This window comes from Uloborus diversus, chromosome 7 (genome assembly GCF_026930045.1).
Source record: "Uloborus diversus isolate 005 chromosome 7, Udiv.v.3.1, whole genome shotgun sequence".
NCBI classification, from domain to species: domain Eukaryota; kingdom Metazoa; phylum Arthropoda; class Arachnida; order Araneae; family Uloboridae; genus Uloborus; species Uloborus diversus.
In genome coordinates, this window is record NC_072737.1 from 44,659,405 (window position 1) to 44,674,835 (window position 15,431).

General features: G+C 32.2%; 1 protein-coding gene across 1 annotated transcript in view; it reads right to left on the reverse strand.

The window, feature by feature from the left end:
- The window catches only part of LOC129226678 (reelin-like), a 182,227-nt gene that overhangs the window by 122,108 nt on the left and 44,688 nt on the right, over positions 1-15,431 (reverse strand). The window contains exons 24-30 of the mRNA XM_054861308.1: positions 14,615-14,774; positions 13,628-13,795; positions 13,010-13,224; positions 11,655-11,821; positions 10,098-10,302; positions 3,984-4,228; positions 2,461-2,643 (exon numbers count right to left, since the gene is read on the reverse strand). Coding sequence (XP_054717283.1) covers positions 2,461-2,643; positions 3,984-4,228; positions 10,098-10,302; positions 11,655-11,821; positions 13,010-13,224; positions 13,628-13,795; positions 14,615-14,774 — 1,343 coding nt within the window. The remainder of the gene's footprint in view (positions 1-2,460; positions 2,644-3,983; positions 4,229-10,097; positions 10,303-11,654; positions 11,822-13,009; positions 13,225-13,627; positions 13,796-14,614; positions 14,775-15,431) is intronic.

Below are 15,431 nucleotides of genomic sequence, written 5' to 3' on the forward strand. Positions count from 1 at the left end.
GAAGGTAGCAGAATGAATTTCAAAGTCCCAAGTTTCAGCATAGTGTTCTTCAGCTAGAGTGAAAAATGAAAACAATGCAAAGAAAATTCTAAAAGCAGAGTAACTAACCAAGAATTAAACAAAAAATCATGATTTGGTTAAAATAAAAATGTTGGTATTAAAAAAATAATCTAAATATTGACATAATTAATGGAAAAAGTTGAAAAGAAAATGCATAAACAATATAATTTCTGTAATTTCAGTGAAATTAGATTTTAAAATGTTAAATCAAACTCCTTGCTTAAGACAAAATATCACCCCCCTCCCCCTTTTTTCGAAAAAAAAAAATCAATATAAAATTCCTTGTTTTGAAATGACAATTTATGGAGATTATCTATATTGAAAAGATCTAAGTCAAAGGTTGCCAAACCATCTATTGCAAGCTACTTGTTGCTCACTGGGAAGTTTGTGGTAACTCAAAGTCGCGATAAGATAGTCGGCATAACATACACAATGCACTGTTTGCTATTTTTGTGACAGCTGACTTCGTTTGCAATAACCAATTGAGTTAACTTACTAACATTTGTATTGAATATATGAGTGAGTCAGAAAGAAATGGAAAAAGATGTTGTTGGCACAGATATAAAAGAATATGAAAAGATAATAACTGTCAATACAGTAGCCCAGCATGTTTTATCGAACATAAAAGCTGATTGAAATTTAAGACACTAATTTTTATTGAGGAGGGGATTAGCTTTCCATATTGCTCTAAGATGGCGCAGTTGTTTGGTGGCTTCAGTAAAAACACTATGAAAAAATTTATTCTCTAATATTTTCCAACATTTTCATTAATGAACTATTTCATGTGAACATATGGCTCGTTAATAGATATGCACCCACAATAGTAGTTATCAATTATTTAGTAAAGTTCATAACCCTTTTTTTTTAAAGAGGAGAAAAATCAGGTATTGGCTTACTGGTAAGAAGCAAAGAGTAGTTGTGAGAGGAAATCATTCTAATTGGAGTGATGTTTTAAGTGGGATTCCTCAGGGATCAGTTTTAGGGCCTCTTTTGTTTATTATATTTATGAATGACATTAATGAAAATATTTCTGGAAGCATGAATTGTTTTGCTGACGATGTAAAAGTTATGGGGATTGTCAAAAATGAAGAACAAGTAAAACAGCTGCAAGAGGATTTAGATCATATTACTAAGTGGGCAGATAAATGGGGTATGGCAGTTAATGTAGGGAAATGTCAAGTGCTACACTTAGATCATGGAAATAAGCGTATGAGATATCGTTTACAGGGTTCAGTCATAAATCAAGCAGAAAATGTTATGGATCTGGGTGTCTTTATAAATCAGGACTTCAAGTTTAGTCAACAGTGCAGTATTGCTAGTAACAAAGCCAACAAAATGCTTGGGTTCATCAATAGATCTATTTCAAACAAATCTAAGAAAGTTCTTCTGCCTTTATATAGGAGTTTAGTAAGACCTCATTTGGAGTATGCTGTTCAGTTTTGGTCGCCTTATCTGAAGAAAGATATTTTTGTATTGGAAAGGGTTCAAAGAAGGGTAACTAAATTAGTAAGGGGACTCGCAGATTTAGATTATGATACCAGACTTAACATGTATAGCCTGGAGCAAAGGAGAGTCAGAGGGGACATGATTCAGTTATTTAAATTTATCAAAATGAAAGATGTAAATGGATTAAATTTTTGCGGGGAAAGCAGGACAAGGGGTCATTGTTTTAAGCTATTTAAATCTCAGGCTAACTTGGAAATCAGGAAAAACTACTACTTTAGCAGGGTCGTGGGCACTTGGAATAGCTTACCGGAAGAGGCGGTAATGAGTAAGGGAGTGGATAGCTTTAAGAGGGCCATTGATCTTCATTGGGGACTAATTAATTGACTAGGACTAGCTGGGCCCAGAGCCTGTTGCTGGTCGTCACATTTGTACTTGTATTTATTCACTTCTTATATTATGTGCGAATGTATGTATATTACGTATTACAAACAAGTTGAAAAATATTTCTTACACGTGGTGCCCGCAAAGCTTTGCCCGTAGTAGAAAATTAAGAGGTCCTTTGGTTTGCCTGTATATTTACAAATAATGGATGATGAATTTCTCGCTATGTTCATTTGCTTACCCTTGTTATGGTAATTTGCTCATACACGTTATAATTACTCGACCATGTTTTGATAATTTACTAGTCCATGTTATGATAATTTGCTCAGTAAAATGTTCTTAAAACTGGAATAGAAAAATAACAAAATCGAATTTTCAAAAAATTGTTTCGAGGTGCTCCCCCCTATGCTACGAACTAATTTTGAGTCAAATTTCATGCAAATTGGCAGAACGCTCTAGGCGCTAGGTGCGTAAGAGACAGAGATTAGACACACAAACTTTCAGCTTTATTATTAGTAAAGATATGTAGTAAAGATATACCTTATCTAAATTTAAATAGCACAATTATCTTACTATGATCAGCAGCAAAAGTTAGAGCTCTTCCAGCTGCTGCACATCCAGCTCTAGGAACTCCATGTTGAGTAAGAAACCAGTTTTCAATGACAATAGGATTGAAGTTGTCCTGGAATCCTTTAGCATTCTTATGATTGCCTAAAACTTGAACATTATCCACAGCCCATTGAGCATTTTCTTTACCTACAAAACAATATGCCCAAATGCATTATGAAGAAGAACTTTGATTAGCAATCAATTGAAAATTAGCATACTTAGACACTTTTCTAAACCTGCGAGAAGCAATGTTTACTAGAGGTGGGGAAGCTGCAGCCCTACGAGAGCATTCCACTGTTTACTTTCCTTCTTAGGAAGTATTTAATGCACTATTTCATCACTAATTTAAGAACACAAATCATAAACGCTCACTTAGAGGATTAATTAAAGCTTTGCACTTTAATCCTAATCTTCAACTACTAACTAGCAAGAATTCAATTGCAAATAACGAACAGAATTTTTCGCCTAATTTCAAAACTAAATTATATATTATTGTTTCCATTGATAAAACTACACAAAAGCTTGAAAAATGACTAAAAGTTACATTTATAGGTTCATCAATCATCAACTGATGTAGCTCCCCTTATTCCTGCCTAATATTAATGTGGCCTCCAATCGCAAAAAGTTTCCATACCTCTGTAATATACAGAAGTGACAATTAATTACTTAAAACAAAATATAGTAGGCTCTCTATTTAACGACGTTTTCTATTTAAAAACAGCTTTTCATGGTCCCAGATGGTCCACTATAGTGTTAAAAGCATTCTATTTAAGGACACTTTCTACTTAAGGACGATTTTTTGTGGTCCCTTGAAAGTAAGAAAAAAATCATTAACAGAAATTAGGTTAGGAATACACAGTAAACAGAGAGCAAACTGTATATTCCTAACCTAATTTCTGTTAATGATTTTTTTCTTTTTTTTTTTTTTTACTGCTCCAATAGAGTTGGAGATATTGAGGCTTAACTGCATATTGAATAGTAAAATATGTAGTTATTTAATTTAAAAAACCATCATGCCTTTAGAAGAATATGGCAAATAGGATATGTGACATAAGGGGGATGTTCTGGAGGTACAATTTTTAAACCTAATCCTGCCTATAAGGGTAAGGTCGTAGCATCAACAGGTCGTAGACCACTAGTGACTTTACTATAACTTTCATGCTTCTAACAAATATTCATGAGAATCTTAACTTGTTTGTTTTATCTTTTAAACTACTTTTCACTCAAGTTGTTACAAATTAAATAAAACAAAAGAATTCGTTCTAAATCAGTAATTTACAAAACATTTTCCAAAAATATACATTTTTATGTTTTAATAATGTTTTGATGAAAATACCTGCATAGATCATTTGTTACATGAATTTTAGGAAGCTTTCCTAATAGGCATTTTAAATTTGTCATAATATCGTAAGAATAAGCAAAATACTTCAAAACTAAAGAATTTCTATTTGCACTTTCAATTTTAAAATGAAATATTAAAAAATCACCTTTCTTCCCAGTTGGTTGCCACCATCTAAATCGAGTGGTACTAGATTTGGCCTCCTTTGGTAACGATAGTTCAACAGCAGTTGGTTTTAGACTGAACACTTCATAATCTAATTCTCTTAAGGTGCTCCAAATCAAGCCATTTGTTGTAGAAAATTGTACAAAAATGTTCTCGTTTCTGTTTTGTGGCCTCCGACAAGTAGCAGAGTTGTGCATACTTCCAAGTTGCACAATAAATTGCAAAGTTCTAAGAAAAAAAAGAAATAAAATGCAATGAACCAAAGCTCCCAAATATTTTGCAAGCTAAGTTAGTATATAAATAAAAATGAAAGAATGAAAGCAAAAAAAAAAAAAAGCTTTTTTTTTAATGCAATTTTAAAAGAAAAATGGTTACACATTTGTAGTCTCAGAATTGAGTACAGTTTGAAATCTAATACTAGACAAAAGGGAGGGGAATTGGGATGGCTCATCCTCTGAATGTAAAAATAAACCAAACAATTCAAAATCAGATTTTATATCGTCGCCTCACAACAATAGTAAGAGATCTAATCCGAGGAATAATACTAAGACAGATAATACTAACAGTAGGGTACTACTGTTGCTTTGAGGCGACAATATATTGATCAGTACTCAAAAAAGTTTTTATAATGTATTTGTTTCACAATCATGACAGTCAAAAATACAGGGCTCCCAACACATTTTAGCTTTAGAAAAGGGTAAAAGAGCGCTATTTTCAATCAAAAAGAGGACTAAAGAGGACCAGTTAGGATCAAAAAGAGGACCTTGGGAGGACCACTCATAGTTAAACTCAGGGAAGCACCAAAAGGCAAATTAGCTGCCTGCTGCGCTAAATCCGTAAAGATAATTTGTTAACTAACTATAATACTGATTTTTAATGATACAATTACTTTATCACCTTCTGCACAATTAATCTTTTTATCAATTGAATAATAACATTATTTACACAAACATTTGAATGGGAGGGGGGGGGGAGACACTTAGCTCAGCACTTAAGGCAGCCTCCTTAGAACTAAATAGGCGTAATGATACACTTTGAATTGAACCAGAGATGCTGGTAGTCTCACTGAAGGATAGATCAAGCTGTGCTTGATCTTTCTTTAGTTTAAAATTATTTTTGTGTTTTTCTGTCTTATAATGCTTCTTAATAGCAAATTATATCCCTTCTCAACCCATACGAATCTATCACACACCAAACAGATCTACTGTATTGAAAAATTTCCTAAAAATGTCTGAAATGATCAATCACAAAGAGAAGCAGATCACATGAGGCTTAGTTTTTGCAATTTTCATATTCAAAGCATATTTTCAAGAATCATAAAGCTTAAATTAAAAAAAAAAACACTCCATGATTGCAGGGCCATGAGTGCTTTGAACGTTTATGGGGGTTGGGACAAATTCCCCCCTTTATCTGGCATCATGACCATGAAATGATGTACACAAATTCAACGTCATAAAATTACATAATTCAACTTTGTTTCATATACAAACACTACTTTAAAATGTCATGTGCTCAATAGTTTAAATTTAATATCTCCCCCCCCCCTCCCACAAAAAAACAGTAATAACCAAAAATAAGCTAATAATAATCAAAATTAAGTTCGGAAAACTAAATAAACTTGAATTAAACACAAAAATTATTAATTTTTTAGTTATTTAAATAAAAATTAAATTGAGTTAATATGACTTAGCATGTCAAAGTAACTTCTAATTGCCATAAATATAAAAATATTTATAAGATGCAAAACGATTGAAGGCTCAGAGAAGCAAATTTTCACGAACTAAGTTCAATGTTGGCATGTTTCCCATAAAACAAATTTATTTATTTTCTACTAAATTAAACATAAAACATGCTAATCTAAGGCGGCACATGGGAAAATAACATTCGATTGGGCAAAATATTTTAATATTTACATGATTCAAAAAGATTGAAATTTCAAACACTAAAAGAAATTTTCCGCTAAGTCCGAGTAAGTTCAATGTTACCATGGTTTCCAAAATAATTTCTTCGTTAATTATTGAAATTAAATGAAAAATAAGCTAATCTAAAGTAGCATATGTCAAAATAACCTCTAATTGTCAAAAACATCAAAATATTTACAAGATGCAGAAGGATTAAAATTTTAAACGCGAGAAGCAATTTTCCACGAAGTCCGAATAAGCTCAATGTTGTTATGGTTTTCAAAATATTTCCTTCGTTAGTTATTGGAATTAAACGAAAAATAAGCTAAACTAAGGTAGCATGTGTCAAAATAACTTCCAATTGTGGAAAAGATCAAAATATTTACAAGATGCAAAAGGATTGAAATTTCAAACGCGAGAAGCATTTTTCCGCGAAGATCTAATAAGTTCAATGTTGTCATGGTTTCCAAAATAATTCCTTCGTTAATTATTGAAATTTAAAGAAAAATAAGCTAAGCTAAGGTATGCACATGTCAAAATCACTTTGGATTGTAAAAAACATCAAAATATTAACAAGATTGAAACCTCAAACACGAAAGCAAGTTTTCGCGATAAATCATATCGAATATATATATATATATATATATATATATATATATATATATATATATATATATATATATATATATATATATATATATATATATATATATAATCAGAAAATTGCACTAACCAAATATTTTTATAAGAATTACAAGCACAATTCAATGATTTTTGAAAGAATTCAAGCAATAAAGAAATTTTTCATACTTTTTCAAGATTTTCAAAAACTTGAAAATGACCTCTTTTTTTTTTCTTCCAAGAACTTTTCAAGGTTTTTATGGGCGTACAAACCTTGTTTAACACACGCTGCGGCAGCGTGTTTAGGTTTACAGTAACTTTTAACGAAATGGAAAACTTTTAAAATCTGATATTTAAGTAAAAACAATATAAAAGCGGACTAATCGGACCAAAATGTTAAAAAGCGGTCTAAAGCGGACTTGACCATAAAAAAACGGACTTAGGTGGGAAAAGCGGACCATTTGGGAGCCCTAAAAATATGTTTAAAAGAGAAAAGAATAAATAAAACTATTTATCAAATTTTGGACATCCTCCTTTAAGTAATGAACATTTTGAATGTACAAGAACTGGTGTTAAAAGAATAATAATTCACTGCCTTGATTTGCAGTAAAATTTGATTCAGTAGGAAATGTTAAAATTTCTGAAACTTAATTTCTCAAGCAATCAAAGGAACCCATGTTCATTTAGAACGGTTATATACAATTAAACTACATCAATAATGATTGATTCAACTTTCTTTTGCTTTATTAACAAATCATTCAACTTTGAACTCTTTCAAAAATTATAACAACTTGAGGAAAGGAAGGGGGGGGGGAGAACATTCACTGTAGTTTTTACTTGCTGAAACCTACATACTATTGCCTCAGAGCAACATCTAATCCAAGGAATAACACTAAGATATCCTACTGTTGCTTTGAGGCAATGATATGGTACTTTACGCTTTAAGCATAACTGAAGGTAAGAAAGAATAGATACAAGATTATTTAAAGGGGGAGAGAGTATGTATCAAAGTGTGTGTCTTAAAACTGAAAAGGAAACATTTTGCTTTGAGGTGAAAAAAAAAACAATAGAACTTTCAAACCTTGAACACTAAATCACAGATCAAACATAGTATTGTAATGATTTTCAGCCAAGCTAGGGGAGATTGAATATTAAAAAATGTGCATTACATAAAACTTCATAGAAGATTAATGTTCCGAGTCAAATGTCAGATAAATTTATTTCAGCACACGCTAAAACTAAGAACACTCTGGTTAAGTGGTAGTAATCAGTAATCGTCCATGTAGCTGATTATTTATAATCAGTTACTTTTTACTGATTAATCAGTTAACAATTATTTCAAAACTTTGATTACTTTTGAGGAGAGCAAGAAACTAGGCTAAAGGAATTCATTATGCCTAATAAACAGTTTTGAACTGTAGCTGTGCTGCTCCCATTTGTTTCACAATGTACAAATTACCATGCTGCCCTGCGAAGCACAAAAGTTGCATCTACATTTTTACTTTTTTCTATATCTAATATATAGAAGAAAGTATTGGATTCGTGCAAATTTTTGAATTTTGACGGATCCGAACGTTTTGAGGTGTGCCGAGTCCATTTCGATTTTTTTTGGAAAATGTCTGTCTGTGTGCGTGTGTGTGTATGTGTGTATGTCATGTCTGTGTGTGACCAGTTTTTTGTGGCCGCTTTACAGCCAAAACTACCACATGAAATCGAACGAAATTTGATACACATATGTGCCCCTATGTGAACTTGTGCCCATTGGTTTTTGGCGCGAATTCCTCCAAGAGGGTTGGAGCAATTGGACGTTTTTTGAGTTACGCGTGCTTGATATTCCTCAGGAAGTAACTGGCGGAATCAAACAAAGTTTGGTCCATGTGTTGCCATAAACAGGAACAGGTGCTGATTCAATTTTGGTGTCAATAACTCAAACAGGGGTTGAGCTATAGAGCGTTTTTTGTCGTCAATTGTGACTGCTGTAGCTCAAGAAATCATGAACGGAATGAAAAAAAATTTTATCGGCAAGTAGCCCTTAGTGGGTATAAGAGCTGATTTTATTTTGGTGTCAACAGCTAAAAAGGGAATAGCGGAATCGCCTATTCTTTTTTTCCATTTTGAGTGCCTTATCTCAAGAAGTAATGCTACGTTCTGGTTGAAATTTGGAATATATGTGAATCCATATGTAAACAGGCTTTGGTTCAATTTTGACGCCAATCGCTCCAAGAGGTGTTGATTTTTTTTTTTTTTTGCGAATAAAAATAGCTTTATTAATGCAACAATAAGAAATATAAATTGTAATAGATTGTCGTCTGCGTATTTTTCGTGATTTTAATTGTATGGAAATGATCGGAAATATTATCTCAATGATTTAAAATTTTTAACTGTTGCCATCTTATGTTTGTTATCAAATAAAATATTTGTAATTAATTCAAGCAAGGCTTTTAAAATAACTTTCAATTTTCGCTCTTTGCTTTGCTTTTGCAATAATTCAGACATTGGGATGGTCGTCAAGTTTTTGCATGTGTAATTTTGTTTTTGTTGGGAATATTGCTTCCTCATCAAGCATGAGGAGGGATCAGAAAAAAAAAGAAAAATATAGAAGAAAGTTTCGAGATGGCCACAACATACTAGTTTATCAAAACTGAGCTACGGTCACCAGGTGGTTCTTTGTCACATATTTCATCCAAATACAATGTTTCATGGTCATTTGTCAGTAAGAAATATTTTTTTAAAAAATACTGAAAAAGTTGCAACTGAATCAAATGGAGGGGTGCAAAACTTTCAAAAGCAATTTCTCATTTTGAACTCAACTGCAGATACGACTTTTGTGCTTAGCATGACAGCATGGTAAGTGTGTGAAATAGAATCAGTTTCTCTTTTTTCAGAAAAAATGCAAATCAATAAGAGTGGTAGAGTGGTAACATAGAAAATTACACATGAGTCTGCATGGCTGATACAAGGGGAGGGTCATGACTCCCCCCCCCTCCACCAAACCATCGACATTAGTATCCATCCACATTGTGCTCAAACACTGTATGAGTAATTTATAAATGATTTCAGTTGTCTTTTCAATACAAAAATTATTTTTTAAAGTAAACTTTTGAAATTTCTTCCTTTATTACTTGTAAAATTAATAACGTTTATGCCAATCAGGAGTCATATTCTTGACCGATTTTGTGTCTTTTATAAGACACCCAAGCATATTAAGAAAATTTTTGCACCCAAAACTGTAGGTTCATTCGGGGAGGGGGAAGTCTTTTGCATGAACCCCCTTCAATTCAATTTTGAAAAAAAAAAGACTTATGGACATTTAGAAAGTTTTATTGATTTATCTTAATATGAGCACATTGGCAAAAAATATTGACGAGCTCGTGAATTGAGGGGTTAGAAGCCAATGTTCAGCATTTCTAAAATAAAAATTTAACTTTTAGGGACTTGAAACTACAAAACCGACTTTTAGTGAAAAAAAGGACCAGTTGGGTCTTTGCAGATAGAAGAAAAAAACTTTTGCAATACATGAAAAAGCTTCTTTGCTTAATGTTTCGAAATGAACTAAGTGAAAAAGCTAAACTTACTTGAGATTGCTTGTATCTAAATCCATGGTCTGTGCAATCCGATATCCAGCATCACCAAAATACAATGAATTCCCAAGAGATAAATTTCCGCAACCAGCTCCTAAGTGTCCACCAAACACTTCCCACATCTCTGAAACAGTTACTTGGTCATCAAATCGATCTATCATGCCAGCAGGATTTTGCTTAACCGGAGTGCAAGTTGGTCCTAAAATAACATTTTTATAAATGTTTATTAGGTATTGATAAAAATCTTCCAAACCACCGCTCAGAAAATATATGCATCTGAACGAAATCGGGTTGAATGCAGTCTACTTTAGCATATTCATAAATACATAAACAATATTAAAAGATTAATGAAAATTTAAAATTTGTTGAAAAGATTTTCATGAACTAAAAAAGGGACTTAACTGTGAAAGCCAATGACTATATCGTCGCCTCACAGCAACAGTAGGATATCTTACTGTTGTTTCTCGGATTAGATGTCTCACTGTTGTTCTGAGGCGACGATATCATAATGAAGATACTTTTAACGTCACTAAAAGCTGTTTGATTAAAAAATATATATTCAGTCACCATAGTAGACTCATCACAACAATCAGACTGCAACTTATTATAACAAACTTTTAGTTTGACCCCAAAGTATCATAATAAAAAGGTGGTTCATACAGATATACTTGATTATTAAGCACTTGAGCTTAGAACTCATCCCACGGTTGTTTATGTTCCGAAACTATTAGACCCCCCTAATTTCAGAAGTAAAGTTATTGTTCAAATTGTGCACTTAATTATTTAGCAATTGCATAATGTTATAGCTAATAAAAATTTGATTTTAAAACAAAACATTGAAAAAGTTTCATCTTAAAACCCTAGTAAAATAAGTTTAATCCCAAAATGATATAATAATAAAAGTTCTTAAACTGTATATAAACAGTTCTCTTTTTTTTATTTTTTAAATCACACATTCAGAAACGATAATGATACTTTTTTCTCACTTCATCACTCACCTAAATTGTTTGAATTTAGCTCTAAGTTGCAAAAAAAAAGTTGCATTTTAAGCAAAAACACTTTTTCTTAAGAAAAATAAATATAAAAACCTTTGACTCAAAACTAAGCCAAAATTGTTCACTAAACATGCAACTATTTTACAGTAAAAAACTGGCTCAACAAAATATTACATATGAGGCAGTAAGATGCAAAAGGATGTGTGGCAAAATTAAAAATTTGGAAATTACCAGTACACATGGCAGGGGAACCTCTCCTCTGTCTTGGGGCAAGAGATAGTACTAGTAGCCCTGATAGGCGCTGATGTACAGCATGATTTAGAAAAAAAAAATAATAATGAAAGCCTACCTAGGATGTTATCTTTAAAGTTGTTTTACTCAAAAGTTGAAAATGCCCACTTACATCCCTTTGCTTCTCACTGCCTCATGTGTACATGAAATATATTTATGACTTTTATTTTAATCAGAAAACTTCATGAGAAAAAGTTATTCTTTTAATTTAACCTTAAATTTAAATTCTTACAATATACAATGCATAGCATAAGTAATATCTAACCTTGAAAACCAGGATCACATTCACAACCTTTGGCAGTGCAAACACCATGACCGGAACAGTGCAGAGGACAAGAGTAGCCAACATAAAATTCGCTAATTGCAAATGGGGTGAGTTCAGCATAAGCTATAGAATATGCTGTGCCTTGAAACCATCGAAGCAATGTTTGTCTAAAATATATAAAGCGATAAGCAAATTATGAAAATAACTTAAATCAAATAACAATTCTACGTTGTAAAATATTTTTCTAGAAAGTTTTTTTATAGAATTGGGAAAATATTTCACAGAGGTAAACTGAAGTATGCAAATACTTTTATTCAGTTTTAAATTGTCATTTTACATTGTTGGTTCATATACTTAATACAAATAGAAATACAAATGTGGTACCCCCCCCCCCCCCCCCCAATGATAATCAAAGACCTTCTTAAAGGTATCTACTCTCCTGCTCATTACAGCCTTATCCGGTAAGCTGCTCCAAGTGTCCACAACTTTACTAAAGAAGTAATTTTTCATAATTTCCAGGTTAGCTCAAGATTTGAATAGCTTAAAACAATGACACCTTGTCCTGCTTTCTGTTCAAAAGTTTAATCCATTAACATCATTCATTTTGATAGATTTAAACAACTGAATCATGTGCCCTCTGGCCCTCCTTTGCTCCAGACTATACATATTAAGCCTTTTAAGTCTGTTATCATAATCTAAATTTGAAAGTTCCCTTACTAGCCTAGTAACCCTTCTTTGAACCCTTTCCAATCTTTCTTTATTCTTCTTTCAAGCTTCTATACAAAGGCAGAAGAATCTTCCTCCAGATTGCTTAAGCTTATAACATTACAGTTGTATAAAAAAGGGGGGGGGGGTGGAAGAACAGATAAAAAGGGATGAGGAGGATCGCTCCTTCCTTTAGGGATTCTGCACTAGTTCTGCTCTAGAAATGAAAGAATAAAAACGCAATTGTAGGCCATCTTCGATGCTGTAAGAGGAAGGAATAAGGTTCCGAACTTTATTCCTGAACACTTCGTTAAGAAATTATTTGAATTTTTTTAAATATATTTTTTAATAACTTGTAAATAATTTTATGTTATTTTACTACACATTGCCAGTTTTGGTCACAATCTGCTTAATTAAGAAGTTGTTTAGCCTTATTATCCATACAACGTGGATTACCCCAATGTTTGGTTATCTGGCTTGCCTTTGGTGCCAGTTAGTCTGTATAAAAGAGGTTTTACTATAAGTATTTTATTTCATAATTTGTACTGCAAAGTAAGCTAAGACAAATGGTCTTTAGATTAAAAAATAAATTAAAAAAAACATTTTAATTACTTTTATTTATTTATAAACAAATAACTCAATATTTTTACTTCTGAGCAAGATGATGAGTGACTGGAATAAGCACCCTTCTCCAAGTCCCATAAAGACCAGAATGATAAATGGTTCCTTCGTGAGCAGAACCATCACACTCTGAATCAGAATAGCAAGGTTCTTCAACGAGCTTCCAAGTCACACCAGAGTCGTGTGAGTATTCTAAATACACTCCACTCTCCCTATCAAACTTAACAGAGCAGCCGACATTTATCTGAAAACAAACAAACAAATATAACAAAAATGTTTGAAATGCACGCACACACACACAAAAGAGCATTTTCCAAAAATAAAAATCACAACAAGTAAAGGTAAGTAATTGTACTTTTTTTTCTTTTGTAAAAAATTCACAAGATTTGTAAAGGCAAATTTAATAAGATAAAACTAATGAATGACAACAATGTTAAAATTAGAAATATTTTTGAAAAATAGACACATTCATAAGGACTATCTTATCTAAAATTAATAAAAATCTAATTAATCTATAATTAAAGTCTGTTTTCTTTTTACAATTTTACATTATTACTTTTCAGATATCTAATTCAGATATTCAGATATAAATGATCCTGAACTCTCTATATATTTTTTAAATATAAGTTAAAACATAAAATAACAACCTTGAACATGATAACTTGGCCCTCTCTGAGAAATAAAGGACGTGTGATAAGAAATTTGAATTTTTCCGGCCCATTCAAAAGAAGTACTTTCTCAGTTGAATTGCAATATCGTTGCATTGAAAATTTGGTAGTTGCAGACAATAGCTTTTGTTCCTCTGGAGCAGAAACCTAAAACAAAAATAGGATTGATATTAAAAGATAAATTAAATCATGCATGGAGTATTTCAGCCAAGAAAGAAAAATTTCCCACTAAAATGCATCAACATGCAAAGCCAATATTTATAACAGGAAATATACAACGTTGTTTAGCACAAATAAACAGATTTCAGAATACACGTGTTTCGAGGTTTCAAGGAACCCCTTTTTTCGGCTTTAGTCATGGCGCAGACTGTGCCATTAAAATTTTTAGGAGGTCGGGGTTCAGGGGTATTTTTTTCTTTGCTGGGGGGATCTGGTTCATGGAGGGGCTTCATTGAATTGAAGGGGGGATATAAGCACCCCTGACAAATTATCATTATTATTTGCAAAATTGGAGAATATTTAAATATTTGGAGAAAGATTAAATATTACTTCAATTTTGTTTTATTAACATTTCTTTATTTTAGTTAATTGGAAGCATTTATGCCTTCTTTGGATCAAAATTTTTGCCAAAAGTAAAAAAAGCAATTTTGCAAAATTTATAGTACTTTCTGCACAATACACAACAATTTTTTAAAATGATTCAAGAAGACAGCTGTTTTGTAGATGTTCTGTGGAGTATCCAGCTTTCAGAGATGTTTTGCTGCAAAACATCTTCCAGAGCATGGGACAGCAATGAGCTGTGTTAGGACATGGACGGTGTTCTACTGATGTTTATGACTCTTATGACTTCAAGGTAACTGTGTGTAACAAACGTTCAACCATACTGAATATAATGTTCTTTCGGACCACTTCGTGCAAAAGGAGGTTTTTGGAAGATAGTGTAATAAGACTAGCTAACTATATTACCTGCTGCATATGTTCCATATTGTCAGGTCTTGAATCTGCATTCAAGTAAAGATCATCTAAAGCCCATTGATCTTTTCCTTCCCCTGAATGTTGAGGTTGCCACCAACGTAGGCGTGTACTGAAGGTTCGTGCTTTAAAAGGCATTGACACATGCTCCAATCTAAATTAGTTGCATAAAAGTTTACTTTTAATCTGGATCCTAATTTTTAAAAAAATATATTTACAAATTTTTAAGCCACAGGCACTTATTACTTATCAATTTACACAGAATTACATTTTGTGTGTGGAAGCATATTAAAAATTTCGCTGCTGATTATGCTGTTTCTTTTTGGAAAAAAAGAAGACTACAGCTACAAAACTACTACTTCAGGGTTTGCAAAACAGGGTTTCAATTTCAGAAATGTAATTCCATGACTTTTCCAGGTTTTTCAGAACAAAAATCCATGAAACTTCAGACTGGATTTTCGAATTTACAGCTAAAGAGTCACAAATTCTATGAATCTAAAATAATTATTTCCTTCTTAACATATGCAAAAACAAACTATTAAGCAATTTAATATCAGAACTTTTAAGTATTATATCTTTACTTCCTCTTTCCACTGATACAGTAAAACTTTAGGTAAGTACTTGCTTCAAATATCAATATGCATGTCCATTCAGGTTTCAATACATTGGCTAAAGAACATATCGAACTACATGCCACAGAAGTTCATGATGCACTTTTTTGGTCTGCTTTCCTGGGTTTTTCAAAAATTAATGATTTTCAATGATTTTTCCAAACTTTTTTGATCAAAATAAAATTTCCTGACCATTTCAG